Source organism: Tasmannia lanceolata, unplaced genomic scaffold (genome assembly GCF_043159265.1).
Source record: "Tasmannia lanceolata isolate RefF3 unplaced genomic scaffold, GAP_Taslan_0.1 ptg000003l, whole genome shotgun sequence".
In the NCBI taxonomy this organism is placed as follows: domain Eukaryota; kingdom Viridiplantae; phylum Streptophyta; class Magnoliopsida; order Canellales; family Winteraceae; genus Tasmannia; species Tasmannia lanceolata.
In genome coordinates, this window is record NW_027518680.1 from 16,794,551 (window position 1) to 16,819,614 (window position 25,064).

Consider the following 25,064-nt stretch of genomic DNA (forward strand, 5'->3'; position numbering starts at 1 on the left):
AGACTTCTAAGGAAAAATACATAGTATTGGATGTTAGTAATGGTTATGGAATACTCTTTGTTGGTATGGATCGATCCAATTCTAAGGAATATTTTGGAATGTTTTATCAGGTTATGTAATGGCTTTAGTCCTTCAAAGAGAGGAAAATAACATAGTATTGGATGTTAGGATGGCTGGTTGGCTGGATTTGTTGTTTCTATATGCTAGAAATCAAGGCCTCACAAATAAACGGTTCAGATCATTCAAAGGCGGACCACAAAAATCAGAAACGGCGAGGAGAGCAATAGCACGGATTTTCTTGAAATAAAATGGGCAAGACAGTGTGAGATTTGCAAGAGATAGAGGAAGGTTGCTGATTTTAAGTAAAAGTTACGGTTGTTTAACGCTAGAAAGAGTCCAAAACGAAAATCAGCAAGATCTTAGATTTATCTATCTAAATAGGAGGTGTTTTCATTTTTAACCGTGGTGAGCAAAACCAAGCGATAAGTTCGGAAATCACGAAAGGATTCCATTTAGGGTTTTTTGTGTTTAGATGGAATAGGAAAACGTATTTCTTTCCTTCTCTTTTCAAATTTACCTTTTTTGAATTTTGCAGGACGTAAATATCACATGCCACGTCACATATAAGCCGCTATATTATAATAGATAACTAGCAAAAATAATTCCGTGCGATGCACGGGCCGACAAAGAACTGTACATACCACCTCATAGGTTGATCTAAACCGTCCATGTGATGGAACACAACATAAATAGGTTGTGCCCCTAAAATAATTTCCATAGGCTGATCCTAGCCCTCCAATCTATAGAGGTTTCCATAATTGTTGTTCCTCTTAAGGTGCCCAGAATTCGTCAATATTTTTACAGGTGTCCTGCATTCGTAATATCAAACTTTTCGTAATTTGACCCGCACATAGTGATTAAGGAAAATTAGTTTTTTCGTCACCATTAGGGGTGCAACTTGGGTCTCAACCCGACCCAACTCGACCCAACCCGAGGAACCCATATTTTCCAACCCAACCCAATTTCCAACCCAACTGGGTTCAACCCGACCCAACCCGATTTGCAATTTCCTCAACCTGACCCAACCCGATTTCCAATTCAGGTTGGGTTGGGTTGACCCAATTTGATATGGTACCAATTGTTGACCATCTCAACCCAAGCCGGCTTGTTTTGGATTTTGAGAACCAATAGTGAGTCACCGATAATTAGTTTTAACTCACAATAGGTTCTGAAAATCCAAACCAAACAGGGACTAACAATTAACAAAGGGAAATGTTATCCGCACTACTATATTTTGATGATCACACTCCTCACTTTATTAAAGTACGGTATGGCCCGCACCATAGGATCATCCAAACCGTCCATTGTGGACTGTGTATACTATTTCAATGTTGAAAAAGAAAAAACACATATACAGAACTTCTTCAGATGGAACCCAAATTGGAACCCAAATTTGGGTTTCGGGTCGGGTCGGGTTGCCCGACAGCCCAACCCGACCCGACCCGATTTCAAATTCGGGTTTATTTTTCCCAACCCAACCCGAACCGATTTGCGAAAAAGCTTAACTTGACCCGACCCAACCCAACCCAACCCAAATTTGGGTTGAACCCGTTGGGTTCAGGTTGAACCCGTTGGGTTCAGGTTGAACCTAACCCACGTGGGAACATCCAAGTAACAACGATGATTTCAAATTATATATAGTGCTAATGTCCTCACTACCATATTTTATAATGGCACTACTCATTGTATTTTGATGATCACACTCCTCACTTTATTACAATGTACGGTATGGCCCGTACCATAGGATGATCCAAACTGTCCATTAGATGGGCCACTGCCTACATAGGTTGTGCCCCAAAAATAATTTTCGTAGGTTGATCCGAACCCTCCGATCTATAGAGGGTTATAGATTGATCCAAACCGTCCATGTGATGGAACACAACATCAATCGGTTGTGGTCATAAAATCATTTTCATAGGTTGATCCTAGACCTCCAATCGATATAGGCTGATCCTAGCCCTCCAATTGATAGAGGTTTCCTTAATAGATTTTGACCGAGTCATGGAGGTTGCCTTGCGAGAGCTACCTGAACATTTTTATTTTTGTTCAGTTTCCTATCTGCGGTCGCCCGACCCTATGGCGGTCGACTGGCTCGACCATGATGGAGTGTTTCTGGATTTCCAGGTACACCTCCGCGGTCGACCGGGACTCCCCGGTCGACCGGCTCGCTATGCTTCGGCAGGTGCTGGATTTCCAGCCACCTTGCCGCGGTCGCCCGGGGAACCCTGGTAGACCGGCCCTGTTTGAAAATTCATTTTAAAGTTCAAATCTTAGGGACTTTGGGCCATGGTATTTGGGCTTTTGTCCAAGGTTTTCAAATACATTTTGGGGAGTGTGTAGATGGTTTTCAAAGACGTTAAATTGTTGTGAAAACAATTTTGAAAACATTTTTGAAAGTGCACATTCAAATAACAAGAGGACTCCAAATACAATCTAAAAAGATAAAACCTTGAGTCTTCTTGGATTGCTTGGCTCCTCCGCATTTTCTTGGACAACTTGAACTTGCGAGTGAACTCTCCGACTTGATTTGGCTCTTGTGACATCCTCCATTCCTTGAGCATGTTGAATGGCCTATGAGGTGGTCATCAAGGCTTGTTTAACTCCAAGCTTCTACTGGAACTTGCTAGGCAACTTGGGATCCTTGACTTGAGCTCTTGACTAGAGTATCTTCCGAGGATGATCTCTCTAATGTATGTGCAAGCTCCTTGGTACATTGTGCATGTTGATTCGCAAGCCATGTGTTGTGTTGTGTAATGGCGATATGACATGTCAAGTTCTTGTCTAAGGCACAACAGTCAAAGACAACACATTACTCCATAAAGACTAATCAATTTGGGTTTGCTAGCATCAAAACAACAAGGTAAAGGTGAATGTATGAACCCATGGAATCCTAGGGCTTACAGAGGTCCTTAAAAATGAATGGTTTGGATCACCCAAACAATGTGGGCCCCCACTATATTTTAAGCTAGTGTGTAGATAACTTATCTACACTAGTATGTAGGAACCGTTTTCTCATATATATATATATATATATATATATATATATATATATATATATATATATATATATATGAGGAAAGTGAAGCTACACCACCGGTGTAGCTAACTTAGCTACACCGCCGGCTTAAAGTACAATGGGCCCACATTATTTTGGTGATCCAAAGAATTCATTTGATTGGCCCTCACATAGATAGGGTGTCCACCAAAAATCAGCTCCATAGGATCATCCCAACCCTACGATTTGTGGAGGCAAAAATGAACGTGTAAAAATCTTCACAAATTTGTCCATTTTTGCCTCCACAGTTTGAAGGGTTGGGATGATCCTATGGAGCTGATTTTTGGTGGACACCCTATCTATGTGAGGGCCAATCAAATGAATGTTTTGGATCACCAAAACAATGTGCGCCCATTGTATTTTAAGCCGGCGGTGTAGCTAAGTTAGCTACACCGGTGGTGTAGCTTCACTTTCCTCATATATATATATATATCTAATATTCAGTCCCTCTATAGATCGGAGGGTTTGGATCAACTTATGGAAATGATTTTCAGGGCACAACCTATTTAACTTGTGGCCCATCTAATAGACGGTTTGGGTCATCCTATGGTGTGGGCCATACTGTACATTTAAATAAAGTGAGGAGTGCGATTATCAAAATACAAGAGTGCTGATAACATTTCCCTATATATAGACAATCTACTTGATCCAACTGATATAGGGACATATTACTTTTTAAGCTGTCGAGCTCACTCTATTTCTTCCTCTTTTAGATACGAGGATTAATTTTCAATTACGTCGCTGGACCTCAGGGAGTGATTGGCTGATTACCCGGGACTTTAGTAAGATTCTCATTCAGGTACTGTAAGACATATTTGTCATTTGGAGTTTCATTGAGAATTTAATTTCTAGTGGATTTATTTACTCATATGTTAGAAAGTTTAGATTGTTATGTATGCTTATTGAAGGATAATTAGCCTTGCATCCCTATGGAATTTGAATCCATGGGTAAACCGCGTTGTCACGTGCCTAGCCGTGATCTCGGTTAGGGTCGTGACACTACTTACCACTTCATTATGAGGTAATTCCAGGCAAATCCAATGGTTGTCTCGTCCCTCTTGACCATTATTCCACTACTTTCCGAGTCCACACCGCGCATCCAAACATCATCTGAGGTGGCGGCTCTCTCATGCAACAGCCAGCCGCCTAATGCCTTTAAACAAAAGTCGCCAACAATTGCTAGGACAGTTTGTGGAAAGCCATTTTCCAGCTCACTTTTGCCAGAAAGAACAGTCACCTCATATGCATTAAAGGAATAAGAAAAAAATTGCTACAAATTGAGCCTGTGTGGCTATTCTGAGGATTTCATTGAGTCATGTGTTGAAGTATGCCCCTCTGAAAGTTCAGGCACATACCTAAAATAAATTGTACTATATAAAACCCCAAGGATCATCACGACTTTCAGAATTGGGAGGAAGCACGGACAAACATTCACGCTTATCTGAATCTTGCACGGTCGACTATTTTTATGACTAATACATATATGTATCTGCATTTTGCAAGGTCCACTATATTTATAACTAATTAATACATATATGTATCTGCATTTTGCAAGGTCGATCAACTATATATATAACTAATACGTATAGTAGCCCTCCAAATCGGAGCCCTCCAAATCGGTAGCCAAATCGGAGCACTCCGAATTGGTAGATGCTAGAATATTCTGCTCTTCGTCCTCACGTCTGACGATACCGAGGGGAGACGGCTCAGGCTCAGGCTCAGGGATCTTCATAGGTGGCTCAGGCTCAGGCTCAGGCTCAGGCTCAGGCTCAGGCTCAGGGATCTTCATAAGAGAAGCTTGGATTATCATAGGAGGGTCACGGTCAGGCTCAGGGATCTTCATAGGTGGCTCCAGACATAAAAGGGACTCCTCGCCCACACGTCCGAAGTTACCGAGGAGAAACGGCTCAGTTTCAGGCTCAGGCTCAGGCTCAGGGATCTGCTTAAGAAAATCTTGGATTATCATAGGAGGCTCTTCCGACTTTAACAGGGATTCTGACTTCTTAGCGCTGTCTTCCATAGGCCGCTCTTCTGTCTTAAGAAGCTTCTTAGGTGGGTTTTCCTTGGGCTTAGGTGGAGGCGGATGCGAAGATTTCCTAGGTGGAGGCGGAACCATCATCTCCGCCTCAGGCATCCTAGGTGGAGGCGGAAGCATCCTTTTCCTTAGCCATTGCCTAATTACCAACACGGCATAAGTCACGAAAAGAGATCCCATACAAGCCCCTCCAACTGTTAGCGAAGTCGCCAAAACCCATCTGCTCCCCCTATCATGTGGCATGATCACCCACATGGTGCCAAATAAGCCGTTGCCAAGAAAGACACAGCCACCCACATGACCATATGTGTCATTTCCAACAATTTTACCACCGTTTTATTTCTTAAACGTACGATGCTTCCTAGGATGACGACAATACCCAGTGACAAGAACAATGCCATGTTGTTGCTGATTAAGAAGACCTTGAAATGGGTCTTTCTTCCTAGAGGTGATTTCCCTGCCAATGCTCCATCTTGGAACACACCACCCGGTGGGTTGATCCCGGCAGCAAAGGCGACAGTTGCAATTAGAAGAGCGACTCCTGTTATTCTGTTTCGGGCACTACTGAGCGATTGGAAGAGGATCTCAGTCTGCTTTTCTCGGTGATTGTTATGCCACGATCGTCGTTGTCGGTGTTCTGAATGTTTGTTTGACAAATTAGGAACCTTCTTTGGTCGCCTGGGGAACCTTGCAGAGACCCCTTTTTTTTTTTGTGTTTCAGCGGATCTGGATACCAAATTACTGCTCCTCCTGCCACCGGTGTCCTCTAGCATGGAAGCAAGCTGGGACAAACTAGAATTGCTGGTGGAAGCAAGCTGGTGCACACTAGAATTGAAAGAGTCACTCTTGATCATATCAAGAGCCGTGGATCCACTGCTGTTCAAGGCATTTACATCAACTTTGGTCTCGCAGAGTAGGAACCTCACCATCTGTGCTAAACCAAAAAAAAAAAAAAAAACTTCATGTACGTTGGAAAAGTTTTCAAGTTATATATGAGAGCAAAATGTTGGGTATATGATATAACCCATGTATGTTCTAATACAAGCCCAATAAGATAATGGACCGGTGTAGTGAGTCTACATGGGCTAGAGTCCATTAACCAGTCATTAACCATAGTGTATCTCTATATATAGGGGCTGGGGGCAACAAACTTGGTATTCCAAATTAGATACCTTGGGTGTAATGCTTCAAGCAACCTCTTGCTTGACCTAATACCTCTAACAATCTTGAAGCATTAATCCCCTCTCTCACGTTTTTTGATTTTTATTGGGTTTTGATTTTTCAATTCGTTGGGATCAAGGAGAAAAGAGGGATCGTCTACGACTTTCCCATATGTAGGCCATTGAAACGGAAAAACAAAATCGATTTGGGCGTTTCTAACGTGGGATCGTTTCTACTAGGATTGTTTAATGTGGGTTTAAGAAAAGTGAATCAGAGAAGGAAATTTGACCCACCTGGTCTTTTCTAAACCTGCTCGAGTAAGTTCTGCCCTTCTCGTTGATTGGCTTAGGTTTTATGCTCTGTTTTATATTACAGAGTAAGATGCCCTTGATGATCGGCTCTTGACGAAATCATGCACTTTCCACTAAATTTTATCAAGAGGAACAATCGACTTGTGTGATTACTGCTTCCCAAAATTCAATCCATCCGACAAGATTCTTAGGGCGTGGGTATCACTCTCTCCTCAATTCAAAGGTGGAGTTTCTTTCTCTTTGATCAAGTCGGTGGAAAAGTGCAACATCCATTGGTGCACTCGTGTGGGATCGCCCAAATACTAGTTCAAACGCTTTCCTGTTCTGGTGTGACCAAGCATACACATCCTCGCTTTGGATGTGCACGGATCTCTATTGCGGAAGGATCTTCTTGTGGCTTAATTTTTTGGAGCCGAAACTCTTTGGATCCAATTATTTGTGGGGCCACTTCTTCGAGCAGAAACTTGGGTGAACTATACGGAAAAGGTGGACTCTTTCTCTGTGCCGCCTCTTGCTAGTGAATCTATTGGAGCCGAATTGCTTTTCGTTAAGAGGGATCAAACCTTGTTATTGGTCGAATTCTTCGCGGTTCGATTCGGTTCTCGGATTGGGTTCTTGCGATTCGCCAATCTGGTGTACTCTTTCTAATTTTTCCTCTCATCTATATTATATTATGGAAAATAATGGTATGCCTTTTGAGATGGTCAAACTTCAATCCTTTGGTGGATCTGAGTTTAACTCATGGAAGCGAAAAACTCAATTTGGTCTAAAATATATGAATTGTTTTTCCATCGTTTTGAGTACCTTTGCTGAGACGGATGAAGAAGTTGATGAATTGCAATGGCTTAGAGATGAGTATTTCTGCAAAGACTACTTGTTGAATTGTCTTTCAGATCGTCTTGCAAAAACCTATAGCAAATATAACACTGCTAAAGAAATATGGGACAACTTAGATGCTCAATTAAAGAAGGAGGAGGAATTGTCCAAGACCCATCTTGTGGACAAATTCATGGATTTCAAGTTTCAAGAAGACAAGGAAATCACTCCGCAAGTTACTGATCTAGAGAATTTGAGATCTAAATTACATGATGAAAAATAGTTGTCTATGATTCGTTTTTTGTGGGTGCAATTATATATAAGTTACCATATGTATGGCACTCTTTCAAAACCGAGATGTATCGAAAAAAGGTGCAAGTGAGACTGGATGATCTCAAACGATTCATTCGAATTGAAGATGAGAATCGAGCTAGGAATAACTTGGAGATGGTTAGACAGCAACAGTCTGCTGCTAACACGATAACATATCCCAAGAAATTTCCTCGAAAACCCAAGTTACCTAAAATTGAACATCCCAAGTTAGAGGCCAAAAAGCCTATCTTCCAGAAAAGAAGGGCAAGTGCCACAACTGTGGGAAATGTGATCACTTTGCGGCAGATTGTAGGCGACCTAACAAGTCTAAATCTGACACACCACAGAAGGAAGCTCATATGATGGTGGGTAAGACTGAGCCTAAGAGTTTTGTTGCTACGTTAGGCAACGGTAAGGCTAGTACTTCTTCAGATTGGTGGTTAGATACAGAAGCCACTTGTCATGTTTACAACTCTAAGAAACTACTAGTTGATGTTGTTGCCGCGAAAGAGACCGTTATAGTGGCCAGTGGAGCAGAGGTAGAGGTGACTCAAGCTAGTACTGCGAACTTGGTCATTTTTTCAGGACAAATACTAACTTTAAAAATTGTTAAAGTAGTTCTTGCTCTTAAAAAGAATTTAATTTCTATTAGTCTTTTAGACTATGCTGGCATATGTACTTCATTTATGTGTGGTAGAGTAATTTTGATTGTTAACTCATACTATTTTGATTGTGCATATTTGATAGATGATATGTTTGATTTGAGTTTAGATAATGAAACTGATAGTTAGGATAGTTCATCGCTAATTGCTCCTAAGTTGTTACACAACCGATTGGGACATGTGCACTATCAGAAAATGGTCTAACTTACTAATACTCATAAGATACCATTATATATGTTAATTACATTTGACAAGTGTGAGAGTTAGGAGTGATAGAGATGGAGAAGATACACATTGACAGGGTTCCAGAAATTCTGTGCCTCTCAGGGCGTAATCCTTGAAACTACTGTTCCTCTCTCGCCTCAATCAAATGGCATAGCTGAGTGTAAGAACATGGCGTTAACTTAAGTGTTAAACTCCATGTTAATGTCAGCTGGCATGCCTAGTTGCATTTGGAGAGAGGCAGCTTTGACTGCCAATCACATCCTACATCTCTATATGCTCCTCCATGTGATAGAGTACCCAAGAATTTGGTGAGGACATTGTGACCTACCAATTGGAGAATGATCCATCATCCTATCAGGACGTGATGAGATCTAGGGACTCTATATTGTGGGCAGAAGCCATTCATGATGAAATGAACTCTCTGTTAGAAAATCTAACTTGGCAGCTAGTCGATTTGCCAAAAGGGGCTAAGACTATGGGTTGTAAGTAGATATTTGTATGTGATTATACAAAGTTTATTATGGTCTTAATCAAGCACCTAAATTGTGACATCAGAAATTTAACAAAGTAGTAAAGAGCTTTGGATTTCTGACAAATTACTCGGATAAATGTCTTTCTTATCGTTTTGTGTCGAATAAGGTCATGATTATTACTTGTATGTAGATGTTGATTCTTGTTTCCAATATCTCTTTGTGATGAGTAATGTGAAACTAATCTTGGGTACAAAATTCGACATGAAAAGACCTGAGTATTGTTAACACCATTCTTGGTATGAAAGTAAGTTTTTGTAAGGCAAGGAATCACCTTTGGCCTAGCCCATTATATGAAAAACTACTTTCCTTCTGAGGATGCAGTGAGTGCAAATCGATTGAGACACCATTATAATTATACCAAGAAGCTGATCTCTAAAGAAGAGACAGAGTGAGTCAGTTAGATTATTCTAAACTGATTGATAGTCTCATATATGATTTGTGTTGCACTAGGCCAGACATAGCCTTTATAGTTGGCATGCTGAGTCGTTTTACTAGCAATCCTGGCTATGAGCACATAAATGCCCTTATGAGGCTGATGAGATACCTTTCGTGTACTCAAGAGTATGCTCAAAACTATGGTGGCCCCCCACTTATTGTGGAAGAATATTCTGATGAATCATGGGGCTTAGAATTAAGAGACAGTAAGTATACCAGTGGTTATGTGTTTACCCTGAGTAGAGCTGCTGCTGCGTGGAAGTCGAAGAGACAGACTTGCATTGCTCTGTCATCCATGGAATCAGAACTTTATGCTCTAGCTTCTGCTGGTGATAAAGCAGAATGGATAAAGAATCTGCTTATGGACATTCCACTGACCCGGTTAAGGATTAATTCCTTAAGTGTGTTTTGTGATAATCAAGCTACTATTACGATTGTGAAGAACTTACTCTTTCATGGTAAGAGGAGACATCTTAGGTTGAAACAGGCCATATGCTGAATTATCTCAAGAACACAGGATTATCACTTTGATTGATACGAAATCGAAGGATAATAGGCCGAAGCTCTCACAAAAGGGACTGACCAAAAATCGAATATTCAAAATTGTGGGGGAGATAGGGTTAAAGACCGTGTAGACATGTCTTAACCTACATCCATGTTATTTTGAATTTTTTGAATCTCCCTCTCTTGGCCAAGATAGGCACTTGATATGTTTCGATGATGTTTACAGTTGTTGTATGTCATTCGACATTTGATGACATGTCCTTTTTGGGAAATGTTGTACATTTCAAACTTGATGATACATCTTAACTCAAATATGGATAAGATGACTGTAACATTTTAAAAAGAAACATGAAATGGTTCTTTGCAAAAGAAACTATTTGGTCTTGTTCTTTATTGAAACTTGACAATTAGGAATTGTTCTTTGCAAAAGAAGCTATTTAGGTCTTGTTCTTTATTGAAACTTGACAATGATGCTTATGGTGAGAGTGATACTGATACTTTTTCAGTCATTTTTGAATTGTACTAAGTTCTTTTTTAGGTAGAACTAGATACTTTCGTGAATTATGGAATTGTACTAAGTTCTTCTTCAAGTAGAACTAGATACCTTAGTGTTTTACACAAATGATTGGATTCATTTTCTTGAAATCCATATTTGGTAATTCATAGGAATTGGCGAAAAAGGAGGAGCTTGTCCCGATTTGGATTTTGTTGAAGATGACTTACTTGATGAGTAAATCTTCTAAAGTCATAAAGGCTATGCTTTCATTTCAGTATGTATAGAGTTCACCTTTTTGTAGAACATTATTTTGGATCTCGATGAGAATCATACCCCATGAATGAATTCATCTAAGATAGGTGGGGTTCACTTATATGTGAAACTACCTTTCTTTTGAGTTTAGATTATTTCTAAAACTCTTGGTTAGTCTTAAAAGTATTGTTTTCAGTTAGATTACAAATCTTTTTTGATATGCCGCTATGGATGATTCAATATTTGTTTGGACATCACATTATCTATCTATTGGATTGTGCTATAAGTAGAACATAGGAGGAGATTGTTGGGTATATGATATAACTCATGTATGTTCTAAGATAAGCCCAATAAGGTAATGGACCGGTGTAGTGGTCCTACATGGGCTAGAGTCCATTAACCAGTCATTAACCCTAGTGTATCTCTATATATAGGGGCTGGGGGCAACAAACTTAGTATTCCAAATTAGATACCTTGGGTGTAATGCTTCAAGCAACCTCTTGCTTGACCTAATACCTCTAACACAAAAAATGTTTAGATACTTTAATTTGAGTTAAATCTACTAAGAGTAAAAATAAACAAAACAAGAGATAGATTAATAAGAACCGGCAATCCCAACCATCACTTCTAGGATTCGTCTGTAACATTAGGACCCTATTCGTTTGCGATTATGACAACAACCGATGGTGAGCTACCAAACCAATTATTGGACTCAAATTACATTAATTTTGAGTTCGATAATCAGTTTAGGGCCTCAGTATTGGTTATCATAATCTCAAACAAACCGGGCCTAGGACTTTGCTACCACAAGGTACACATTGGTTCCTAACATTTGACCATTGCTACCACATGGTGCACATGTGGTCGGGATTACAAATAGGTGTGCGATCACCAGGTGATCCGCACTGTCCACATTAGATGCCGGAGGGACATTCCATCCTTATCAAACCAATTTTTTCGCTACTCTTTAGGGAACTTTAGCCATTCCCTATATATCAAGGGGTTAGAATCATCTATATGTGAGGATTTTGTATAGTTTCTCACAACTTGAGTGGATTATTCCTGTTTGGGATTTGCTAGCATCCATCGTAGAAGGCATTTCTCAGACGGTTTGTCGCATTTCACAGCAGCCACCTCATGAATGAAGACAAAATCTGCTGAAAAGTGAGCCTGTGTGGTTGCTCTGACATGTGACAGACCGTCTGAGAAATGCCTTTTGCAATGGACGCTAGCAGACCCCTTCTTAATTTGATAAGGAGTTATACTTTTATATGTTTCCTTATTTTAGGGAAGTGATATTTTCACCCCCTTTTCGTCCTTGGGCTACACCCCTTCTAGTGGAAAAAGAGTAGTCCAAAATACACTAGAAGGGCCGTGGGCCAAGGATGAAAAGGGGTGAAAATATCATTTCCCTTATTTTAATAGAAAACAAAGAGAGGGAGATAGGATGTGCAATTTTTCTTGAAGTTTTTCCAATGAGAGAGAGAGAGAGAGAGAGAGAGAGAGAGAGAGAGAGAGAGATGTTGGGGGTTCCACAAAAAAGCAATGATTCCACATTGGAAAAGTGAATGGATGTGGATGGGCTTATAAGGTGTGAAACAACCAATTACTCCAAAAGCATAAGCGGTTGGAGATAGCATTAATCTATCTTTTATACTTTAACACTCCCCCTCACATGTGGCCCCTATTTTTTAGGGTTTCCCTACACGTGGCATATGTGGCCCCTCTTTTGAGTTGGCCATTACATGCGGATTTTTAATAACAAGCAGTTTTGAACCCAGGCAATTTGCGATGATTCCTTGTGAACCAACCAATTACTCCAATAGCTTAAGCCGTAGGAGATGGCATTAATTAATCATTTATGCTTTAACATAAGGACTTGGGAAACCCTCCCCCTTAACGGCTAGCTTTTAAGCATGAGTTCACCCAAGTCTCAACAAGTGGTATCAAAGCTTTGGTTGCTTAAAAGTGTAGTTATGTGCGGATTGAAATGGAGAGTCCTACAGGAATCATGATCAAACTTACGAGATCAAATTGGATTATTTGGAAATTGAAAATTAAAAATGGAGGGTATACTTTATTGTAAGGATTTGTATGAACCCATTGAAGGCGATGAGGCCAAGCTGACTAATATATCTGATACAGCTTAGAAAAATTATATAGAAAGGCTATCAGACATATTAGGCAATGGTTGAATGACAGTGTACTTCCACCCATGTTTTTTAAATATCGGCTGAAATATCAAAATTTCGACCAAAATTTCGGATTCTTGTTGGGACCGAAATTTAAAACTGAAACCAAAATTTCAAAATTTCGGCCGAACTATATTATTTTCACAGAAATTTGTACCGAAATCGAAATTGCCATCGAAATTTACACCGAAATTTCATTTTTGGTTGAGGCTGAAACCGAAATTTCAGACCTTGGTTCCACCATATCTCTAATGAAACATCTGGAAATTCTCTTTGGAAGAAGTTAGAGACTCTCTATGAGAGAAAGACGAGAATGCTATACTGATAAAGAGAATTTTTCCAAAGTCAAAAGAGCGATCGGCTTGGGAACAAAACTTTCCTAATTAGAAAGCTTGTGAATTGGAAGTCAAAGATGATGATTTAATTGCAAAGCATTTGAATGAAGTTCATAGCATAATGAACCAGTTGTCTTTAATGAAGATGGTGCTAGATGGTGAGTTACAGGCATTGTTACTTTTAAGCTCATTACCTGACAATTGGGAAACTTTGGTGTTACCACTTAGTAACTCTGCTCCCGATGGTGTGCTTACTATGAGTCAAGTTACTAATAACTTGCTGAATGGAGAGACTGCAAGGAAATCAATGGGTACAGACTATGCACAAGCTCCTTTCGTGGAAAACGAGGTAAAAGTAAAAACAGAGAGCCACAAAATATTTGCCACAAAATCATGACAAATCCAAAGAAAGGTTGAAGTCAAGAGAAAAGAATAAATGCTACCACTATAGTAAAGAGGCTCATATAAAGAGGAATTGTTGGGTCTAGAAAGATAACAGAAAGAAGGTAAAACTCAGAAGAAGGATAATGATAAGAACACTACACCTACTGTGTCTAATATAGAAACGGTGACACTCTCTTTTGGAGAAGAAGAGTGTTTGCATGTTGTAGATCAGAGTATAGAGTGGATTGTTGCTATAGGTGTATCTTACCATACTAATCCCAATAGAGAGTTCTTCACTTGATATAAAGCAAGGGACTTTTTGTATGGTGAAGATGGGCAACACTAGTCTCTTAAAGATTATTAGAATTGGTGATGTGTTTATAGAAACCAATGATGGGTGCACTTTGACTCCCTAATTTAAGCATTAATATGATTTCTGGGATAGCCATGAATAAACAAGGCTATGAAAGATACTTTAGTAAGGGAACATGAAAACTTACCAAAAGTTCACTCATTGTTGCAAAGGGGAAGGTTTGTTGCACACGATACAACTCATGTAAAAGTGTGCAAGGATGTGGTGAATGTTGCTGAAAGTAATTTTCCTAGCTTTTGGCATACGATGGTAAGCATCTTGACCCTTATGATTATTTTTTATGTACTATATGGTTTCTTTTCGTATGTCATCAGGAAGAAAATTTAATATTTTAGACATGATTTACTCTGATGTATGCGGTCCTATTAAGGTGGAATCCCATTATAGGAATCATTATTTTGCCACTTCTATTGATGATGCATCGAGGAAAGTGTGGGTTTACTTGTTGAGAACAGAAGACCACATGCTGCAATGTTTTGAGTGATTTCAAGCTACGGTAGAAAGAGGGATAGGAAAACCTTTGAAGTGACTCTATACTAATAATGAAGAGAGTATACATCGAATGAGTTTAAAGGTTATTGTTCTAAAAATGGCATAAGGCATGAGAAAACGGTTCCTGGTATTTCACAACATAATGGGATAGCAGAAAGAATGAACCGCACTATTACGAGAGGGTCAAATATATGGTGAAGATGGTTAAGCTGTCAAAGTCATTTTGGGGAGAAGCAGTTCGTACCGCTTTCTCCTTATTTAACAGAACTCCTTTAGCTGTCTTGAATTTTGATATTCCATAAAGAGTGTGGACAGGAAAAGATGTTTCCTACTCTCATCTGAATGTGTTGGGTGTAAAGCCTTTGCTCATGTGCCCAAAGAGAAAATGTTAAAGCTTGATGATAAAGCCACATCATTTATATTTGTGGGTTATGGAAATGAAGAATTCGGCTACGGCCTATGAAATCGTGAAAAGAGGAAGATGGTTATAAGCAGAAATGTTGTGTTTCATGAAGACCTAACTTTTGTAGATTTTTAGATGGTTAAAAAACCTAAGGATGTAGTTGATGGTATTCCAGATCATACATCTATTCATTGTCCATCACAACATGTTACATATGGCAGAGAAGTATAGGAAGAAGAAGATAATGATTATGGATAAGATGTAGGTGACCATGATGATATGATAGAGCATGAGCAGGGAGAGCAGCCCCCACATGCAGATAAATTAGAAACCCAAGTTAGAAGATCTACGAGAGAGTATTGACCATCATCAATATACCCCACCTCAGATTATATCTTGGTTACTGATGAGAGGGGTCAGAAACTTTTCAGGACACACAGCCTCATAAAGGCAGAGATAGTTGGGTGATGGCTATGCAGGAAGAGAAATAAAAGATTCCTTACTCCTCTGCTGTAGGGAGTCTTATGTATGTGATGGTTTGCACACTGTAGACACCCCATTTTGACCTGACCCATGTTCACGATGTTTGTGCGAAGCCTCGTCAAATCAGTGAGCTAGGGTCCCAAATTGAACTCTGGGGTAGCTTAAAGTCTCCTATAGGTCTCTGTAAAATTTCGTCGAGATCTGAGCGCGTTTGCTCAGTGAACGAACCAGGGCAGTGTGCGTAGCGAATCCAAAAGGGGGGTGATTTATCCTGCAGCGGGCCAACCCAAGCAATAAGAGGACAAATTGACGGGCGCGCCAATCAGATTTTGTGCGCCCATCAATTTGAGGTGTGCCACTATCAACAACCATCGTGTGGGCATAAAAACTAGGGAGAAAAAAAAATCAGAAGGGAGGAATTCATTTTCGTGGAGAAAATTTCCAGAGAGGCAGAGAGAGGGAGGTTTTTCTTCTCCGGCAACGGTGCCGGAGCTCTGGTCTGCACCACCATCTCTCCATCCCAATCCCTGACTCCTCTTCTCCTTTTACTTCTTCTTCCAGCTTCCTCCACCTCCAGTAAACCCAAATCCCCATCGAGAATCTCCAAGCTCCGGCCGATCCTTGCTATCTGAGATCTGAGATCTGAGGAGAAAAGCAGAGGGGGAGAGGATTCTGATTCTCGTTGAAAAACAATAGAGATGAGAGATTAGCAGAGAGAGGAGAAAAGGGGATCGAGGATTTTCTCTTTTGCAGAGGGTTTCAGAGAGAGAGAGAGAGAGAGAGAGAGAGAGAGACTTACATCTTGCTCATTTTCCCTCTTCTCCGGTGGCTTGCCAGTGTTGATATCTTGTAGATTTGATCATGACTCTTTCAGATACCATGGCCTCTCTATTTCAGCCATATGAAACCCTAAGTCTTCATCTTCTTCGATAGTTTCCACCGGAATCCGGCGACTCAAGTCTCAGATCCGCTTACAATCGGTTCATCTTTTACCTCCATTTAAGCTGGATTCGGTTACTATCACCCGCATGTTGTCACCTCTTTGATTCCCGATCTGAGTTTTATTTTTCAATTCCCAATTTTAAACCTTAGATCCAACCGTTTCTATTTCTGATCCAGATCCGATATCCATTGATTCCGGAAATTTTCACCGGAATCTGATTACCTTTGCTAATAGCCTAATCTAAGCTCAGATTGGCTTGGATCATATCTCTGATTGTCTTTACTTTCACTTGCCTTGCTGATCATCGCTATCTTGGACAAGATACCATTATCTCCGGTCATATCATGCGCCTTCACCATGGTTTTCGCCTAGGTCCGATTGCAATTTGTCCAAAAGAAGAGATCTGTAGATATAAAAAAAAATCAAAGGGAAGAAATCTCATATTTCAGGTATTCTTCATATGCTTTTCCTTTTAATCCCGAAACAGCTTTAGTTATGTTAATTTCTGTTCATTGCATGCCATTGATTATCCGTGGTTTTGCTGGTATGGTGTAAATTGTGTTGGAGATGAATTGGAAAGTTATGTGTGTTCAATGGCTGTAGGAAATCAGATGATCGCTCTACTCCATGTCGAGGGTATGAGTACCATCTGATTTCACTAGAGACCCCTTGTCGAGGGTTTGATTGTGTGCTTTATTTGATCTCGTTTCTTTACCCCATGTCGAGGGTGCGGGAGTAGGAATTATTTGATCATTTTATTTTCTTTTATCTTTAGAACATTCTTGGGTTTATTCAAGCTTGATATTGTTACACTTGGATTGGTCATTTCCTTGCAAAATTTCTAGACCTGAATTTCATTTGGTCAGGTTCTATGATTTCCTTTAATGATGTGTGAATGAATATTCATTGAAATTAATATTGTGGGAATTTGGAGTCAAATGTATAACTTTGTAGCTACTCATATTCAATCATGTTCTTCCAGATCTGTTGTGAGAATTGTTTAGAAGTGCTGAAATACATCACTATTCTGTAAGTAGTAAGATAGCAAGTTGACATGGATTGATTTAGTTCGGTTTGTTTATTTGGAAGAGAAATGCCCCATCAGTTAAAAAGTGGCTAGGGCATTGTTGCAGATTTGATCCCAAATTGTCAGTCATATGCTCGGTATTTTGGAAGCTTATTGATAGTATTATATGCTAGTGATGCTCCTCTCATAGTGTTTGTACAGTAGAACTGAAGCTTTCATATTCCTTCATTACTGAGTCGAAAGGATACATCATGAATTCACTTTATTGTGCTTCTTTAATTAGCTGAAAATTAATGTAGTCTAGTGTCTGAATTGAAGGCTATGGTTTCATTTCAGTTGGAAGTTCATTGATTGTTGAGATGTTCTGAATAGTCCATAATGAATTCTCTTATTATACCATTCCTTTCACAACAGATAATGCTTATGCTATGAACAGGATGGAATAAGTATGGTGTTGCATTTTGGAAATGGTATAGTGCTACTCATGTATGTCTGTTGAATGAGTTGATAAATGGCTGTGAATTACTTTTCTATAGAATCCCTTAATAGAGCCTCATTTGATATTTAGTCCTTGGGCAGGGGATGATTGAATGTTCAATTGTATCAATACCATGTATATAAAAAAAATGTGTTGGTATTATAAATTGCATCAGGTTTTAGTCTGTTCGAAGAGTTATGATGACTTTGTATGGGTTGGCATTCCTTAGGGGGACTTGCTTAGTCTTTTAGATGTCTTTTAGATATTAGTAGCCCCATTCATTACTGGAGCGATGAAGGCGCTAGCCCAAGCTCATCCTTAGGGGACTTGCTCAGTCCGAGTAGAGCTCCCCTCCTTTGTATAGTAGACTTTACTAGTCTTTTGGGCGCCGGTAGAAATTAGACCCCTACGAGGAGACATGCTATGTCTCATTAGGCCTTGCTCCTTTGGAGACAAGCCTCATTTAGAGTCTACCCTCGGGGAGATCACCTTGATCTTGATAGATAGTGTACCCATAGGAGGCATGCCTTGCCTCATTTATAGAGTTCTCCTCCAAGTTGTATCTCAACTTGTACCCTTGCTAGTTGGAGACCAATTTGGTCTGTTAGTTGCCTTTGTCTTTAATCATTGCCAAGACAATGATGGAAGTACTGTGAGCCTTTTTTTTAGGAGACTTACTTAGTCTCGTTAGCACTCTCCTTTCAGGTGATTTTATTAGAGAGTCTTTGACTCACTCATCTTTTAGTTAGTATTATTAGAGAGTCTTTGACTCATTTGTCGTTATTAGGGAGTCTTTGACTCTATTATTTTCTTTAGTTGTATTATTAGAGTCTTTGATTCGTTTGTTCTTATTAAGGAGTCTTTGATTCATTTGTCCTTATTAGAGAGTCTTTGACTCGCTCGTCTTTTGATAGCGGTATTAGAGAGTCTTTGACTCATTTCTCCGTTCCTTTAATTATTTTTAGGAGCTTCTCCTTAGTGTTGTCATCGCTTTTATTTGTTAGAGACTTGTCCAGTCTCATTAGAGCTTTGCCTTGTGGGTCTTAGATCATTTCGTCATCCTTGGCAATCTGTAGACACCCCATTTTGACCGGACCCAAATTCGTAGCGTTGATGTGAAACCTTATCAAATCTTGGAATTAGGCCCCAAATTTCATCCTAAACTAGGTTGGGGTCCTACCGGGGTCCCTGCAAATTTTCATCGAAATCGGAGCCATTTTGCTCAGCGAACAGACCTGGGCAATGAATGTAGTTCGCTCCCAAAAGGGGAGTGAATCATCTACAAGGGGGCTGTCCTGGAGTAGAATAGATGAGTCAAAAATTAATCATTTCCCTTTGATAAAACCATCGGACGAAGTTTAGAAAAAAAAAAAAATCCATTTTTGTTTCAAAAATCAGAGAGAAAATCTCAGATCTGGATCTGAGATTTTCAGAGATTAGAGATGGTTTTTCTTGAATTTTCAAAAAAAAAAAGAAAAGGAGGGGAGACAAAAGGAGAGAGATTGCAGAGAAAGGGTGAGTGCTTTTCCTCCGGCAATGGTGCCGGAGCTCCGATCGGCCGGCCACCTCCTCCGACGGCCAGCAACCACATCTTCTTCTTCTTCTTCTTCCCCGAACCTACCACCACCTCCGACCACCAGCAACCCTACCTTCTTCTTCTTCTTCTTCTCTGCAAAAGCCTAAAAACCCAAACCCCTTTCATTTTTCTCTAAATCTGCTACACCTCTACCTCACCCACCTCCGATCCATTACCACCACCGAAACCCATCATCTCCCACCACCGAAACCCATCATCTCCCACCATCAAACCCCATCCTCATTTCTTTGCAAAATCCAGAACCTTAAAAACCCATTTCATCTCCTCCGATCTCCCTAGTCGGAATCCGGCAAGACATCTTCACCCTCTCAAACCATTAAAACCCATTTTCCAACTCAAAATCACCATCTACCCTTCCCAAATCTGCTACTAACTCTCAAAACCCAAACCCACCAACCATTACCACCACCATCGTCCTCATCACCTCCATTAATTTCGGGACCTTGCCGGAATCCGACCGCTCCCTCTACAGAACCCGTTATTACCCATTCAGCCGCCATCAACCGACCACCATTTCTCACCGTCGAGCTCCACCGATTTTCACCCCTAATTTCATCTCTACCCTCATTTTCACGCAAATCTCTGCTGCCATCATCATAAACCACCATCAAGAAGGAGGCACTTAGATCTGTTTTTTTAAAGAGAAAGGATTTGCAGGAGGCAGCCGCAAGAGAAAAACAGAGGGAGGAAGAAAAGGGTAGCTCCATCTCCGTCCAGCTCAAAATTCCGATCCAACACCGAGATCATCATCATCTACCTCTTATCGCCGTCTCTAATTCCGGTTATTTTCGTCAGAGCTCCGGCGAAGCTCCTGCCGCCTGGTAATTTTGATTTTTCGTCTGTGCTCAAAGCATGCTCCGATTTTTCGGAATTTGGCCTCGGCCGGGCGGTCCATGCGGAGGTTTTAAAGTCTAGAGATGTTACTGTTCCTGATAAGGTAGTGAGCAATGTTTTTTTTAGATTGTATGCTGAATGTGGGGAGTGTTTGGATGATGCTCGCCAACTGTTTGATGATATGCCTCATAGAAATATTGTCTCTTGGAATACTCTACTTGTTGGGTTTGTCCGTTGGGATCGAGTTGGGGAGTGTCTGGATGTGTTTAGGAAGATGCAGAGTGAGGGTTTAAGTTTCAGTTGGGTTACTCTCACTACGGTTCTTCCTGCGTGTGCACTACTGGCAGCCATTAGAAGTGGCAAAGAGATACATACTCAGATTGTTAGGGCAAGATTGGGATTTGATATGCATTGATTCCAGAAATTTTCACTGGAATCCGATTACCTTTGCTAATAGCCTAATCTAAGCTCAGATTGCCTTGGATCATATCTCTGATTGTCTTTACTTTCATCTCCCTTGCTGATCATCGCTATCTTGGACAAGATACCATTATCTCCGGTCATATCATGCGCCTTCACCGTGGTTTTCGCCTAGGTCCGACTGCAATTTGTCCAAAAGAGGAGATCTGTAGATGTAAAAGAAAAATCAAAGGGAAGAAATCTCATATCTCAGGTATTCTTCATATGCTTTTCCTTTTAATCCCGAAGCAGCTTTAGTTATGTCAATTTCTGTTCATTGCATGCATTTGTATAATTTGTTGAAAATTTAAGATTCTTCTTTTATGTTAAGTTTTGAGTTAGATTCTGAAGATGAATGGACTGTCCAGGTGAGACTATCTTGAAAGCTTATCATAATTAATTTTATTTTAAATAAATTGTTTTAAGAAAGAAGGAGATCAGATGACTACTCTATTCGATATTATCGACACGAGTACTGTCTGATTTCAAGGCGGGATTAGAAATATTATCATGTGTATTATGATATCAGATGATTACTTTAGCATCATCTGATTTCATCCCCATATTGGGGTGGTGTTTGTGTTTGGGCATAAAAGTGTTTGATATTATTTTTGCTTTATTAGGCTATCCAGCGGCTGGTCTGGACTAATTAATGAGTGTTTATCATTTTATGATTGCTACAGGTTGTGCACTCTTTAGTTGTAGATCATATTTTGCTGATATTTGATTTGTTTTTATAATAATTGATTGAAAATTTGAGATTATCTGGTATCCTTTTTCCTCTCTCTTTGGTTAGACTAACACAGTCTTTTTGGTTTCTGATTAGATTTCTTTAGACACTATAACCCGTACTAGAAGACATACTTTGTCTCGTTAGGCGATCCTCCTTTGGAGGCAAGCCTCATTTTTAGCTTAACCTCAGGGAGGTTGCTTTGATTTTGATAAATGATTAGCCTTTAGAAGGCCTGCTTGGCCTCATTTGTAGAATCCTCTCCGAGGTTGCACCTCAATTTGTACCTCTGTTAATTAGAGACCAATTTGGTCAATTAGTTGTCTTAGCCTTGCTTCCCCCTTGCAAGGGCAATGATAAGGTTGCTTAGAGCCCGTCTTTGTGTGTGTTTAGGAGACCCGTCCGGTCTCATTCTCTTGCTAAACCTCCTCTTTGTGCGCCGTTTGGTTTTGGGAGAACACCCTACTCGGCTTGGCTTCATACCCCTAACCTTATGGGTATTGGGTTGCACATTTGTTGCACCCTAGGGCTAGGTAGCTGTTCGGCCCGACTGGGTGTTTTTACCTCCGCCAAATGTGCACAAATTCTTATTCCTTTTTACTTGTGATCTTCTCCTTATTCGATAGTTCATTCGCATAGGAGTTAGCCCTTGATTAGAGAGTCTTTGACTCATTCATCCTTTAGATGGTGTTATTAGAGAGTCTTTGACTCATTTGCCTTTTAGGTGGTGTTATAGGAGAGTCTTTGACTCATTTGTCTTTAATGTAGTGTTATTAGAGAGTCTTTGACTCATTTATCCTTTAATTAGCATCAGTGGAGTCTTTGACTCGTGTTTCCATCTCTCAGAGAGTCTTTGACTCGTATATCCTTTAGTCGGTGTTTTTGGAGTCTTTGACTCATGTTTCCATCTCTTAGAGAGTCTTTGACTCGTATATCCTTTAGTTGTTGTCAGTGGAGTCTTTGACTCGTGTTTTCATCTCTTAGAGAGTCTTTGACTCGTATATCCTTTAGTTGTTGTCAGTGGAGTCTTTGACTCGTGTTTTCATCTCTCTTAGAGAGTCTTTGAATCGTGTTTCCATTTCTTTCAGAGAATATTTAGCTCATTTATTCCTTTGGTGATGTTATTAGAGAGTCTTTGACTCATTTATCTCTTTCGCAGTTTTCTTAGAGATTCTTTGACTCATTTGTACTTTCAGTTGGATTTATTAGAGAGTCTTTGACTCGCCTTTCCTTTTGCGGTCATTAGAGAGTCTTTGACTCCGTTATCTCATTTTCAGTGTTATCGGTTACTCTTATTAGAGAGTCTTTGACTCATTTGCTCTTATAACGGTAATATTAGAGCATAGTTTCCCTTATTCACCCTAGGGTTTGTCCCTAGGGTGTTATTTTGTATATTCCCTCCGGTCTTTGGCCAAAAGGGTGAAAGCATCAGAAATTTTAAAATCCATAAACATTGAAATCATTAAAAATCTCAAAAATATTAGAAACTTAAAGCATAAAAAATAGTTGATTTGCTGTAAGTGTTTGTTAGGTAGAGAGTTCGTTTCGAACTACGTTAGCTTGATCCTCTTCCGAGGTACGTAGTGCAGCTTGGGATTTATATCCCAAGTCCAGCCAAACTTTTGGTAAATAACATTTTAAAATCTTTTTCTTTGAATAAGCAACCTTTCTAATCTTGTTTTCAAAAGATCTTCCTCTAGAGTTAGGAGTTTCTCCTAGATAGAGAGTTTTAGAGTTAGGATTTTCTTTTGTTAGGTTGCTTGATTGTTTGTCTGTTGTGTGCTTGTTTTAGAGTTAGGGGTATGTCCTAGAGTTATAGGAGCGCCTCCGTCCGGTCAGCTGGCGATCCATATCGCCGACTGATGACTAGAATATGATGCGTTAGTCCACCCTTTGTTTTCCTTAGGAAACGCAGCCTAGTTACACATAGGTTGTAGGAACCACCTGCATTAGCCTGGGGCTAATCTGCATTTAATTAGGGTATATAGGGTGTCATAAAATCCACAATTCACCGGAATTTAAATAATCATATAATAAACTTTAATAACTAGTCCGGTCTTTTAGATCGAGTCTAGGATAGAGGTCTAGGTGTTTTAGGCATCCTAGCTTAGAATAGGCGCGAAGAACTACGTTGCCTTGATTCTCGTGGAGGCGGGGATACGTAGGCTTCTTTGGATGAATACCAGACCATCCGAAGGCTCGGGCTAATTCGTTTAGAGTCTTAGGATTTGTTGTGCTGTTATTGTAGGATTTGATATGTTTTCTTACTTTATTGTACTGATCTTATACCTTTAGCTATAGCTTGCATGTGTTTGTACATCAGAACTTAGACACCCATTAGGCTTGTCACTCATAACCTAGCTATGCTTAGGTGACACATCTTTCATTTTATTTTATATGTGTTTATTATTTTTATCCTCAGGAAATGCATGCTTAGGTAGACGAGTCCTGAGGATTGTTCCCATTTCACATGATTTTTATTCAAACTTCTTTGGAGTTACTAAAAATGGCATAAGAGACCAAGTGCTTGCACTCGGACGAATTGGGGGTGCTCTCGGACCTTCCCCATTCGTAACCAGGCACGAACCCATATATATTTCTGGTTATCCATTGCACAGAGGATTTGATTTTAGGGTTCCATGGCATATCCATTGATGGCGACTCTGAGTTTATTTCAGGTATGTCTCGGTTTCGAACCTCGGTTCCGGATCGAGACATATCTCTTTCTTTTTATATCGCCACTCGTGCTATGCTATGAGGGTGGCATCCGTTTTGAGAGTTCCTTGGTAGAGCTCTCCTTCACACGTGGATGATCCAGATGGTGTTAGGGACCCGTTCTCACCGCCGCCTATCTCGGATCGAGGTCCACAGGTTGGCGACTCTGCTGGGGAGTTCTTGAAACATTGCCTAACTCTTTAAAAATGCCATTTTTACTAACTTTGGAGAAATTTGGATTAAAATCATTTTAAATGGGAATTCTATCGTTAGAATCCAGGGGCACCAGACAGGTGCGTAATTAAAACGAGGGATTCACACACTGCACATCATGCATTATCATATTTGTTATTTATTTCATTATTTTTCCTTCTTGACTCCACGGGATAGATTCGATGCGTACCCGACTGGGATGTCTTCACCCTGATGGTACTGTTGAATCTATTTCCAAGCTATGCGCTAGAGCTGCAGTCGTAGAAATTGGGCGTACTTTTGTCTACAGCAGCCGATGAGCAATGAAGCATACTATGTATGACATGGGGCGTACTTGTGTTATACATGTTAAGTATGTTTCATACGCATAGTACCCTTTAGATTGAGTCCGGAGCCCTACTTTGTTTTTATATATTATGTATATACTTACTGACCTAGTGGAATCCAACTAGGAAGTACCCGTGTTTATATAAGTATATTACATTCATATAGGGTCGAACATGTGTTGCTCACACATGTGGAGCCTAGAGTTAGGAGCATTGTCCCCAT

At 40.1% G+C, this 25,064-nt stretch overlaps 1 protein-coding gene across 1 annotated transcript in view; it reads right to left on the reverse strand.

Annotated features, from left to right (window-relative positions):
* Positions 1-5,364: 5,364 nt before the first annotated feature.
* The window catches only part of LOC143852839 (uncharacterized), a 76,634-nt gene continuing 56,934 nt past the window's right edge, over positions 5,365-25,064 (reverse strand). The window contains exon 3 of the mRNA XM_077362462.1: positions 5,365-6,079. Coding sequence (XP_077218577.1) covers positions 5,396-6,079 — 684 coding nt within the window. The 3' untranslated portion in view covers positions 5,365-5,395. The remainder of the gene's footprint in view (positions 6,080-25,064) is intronic.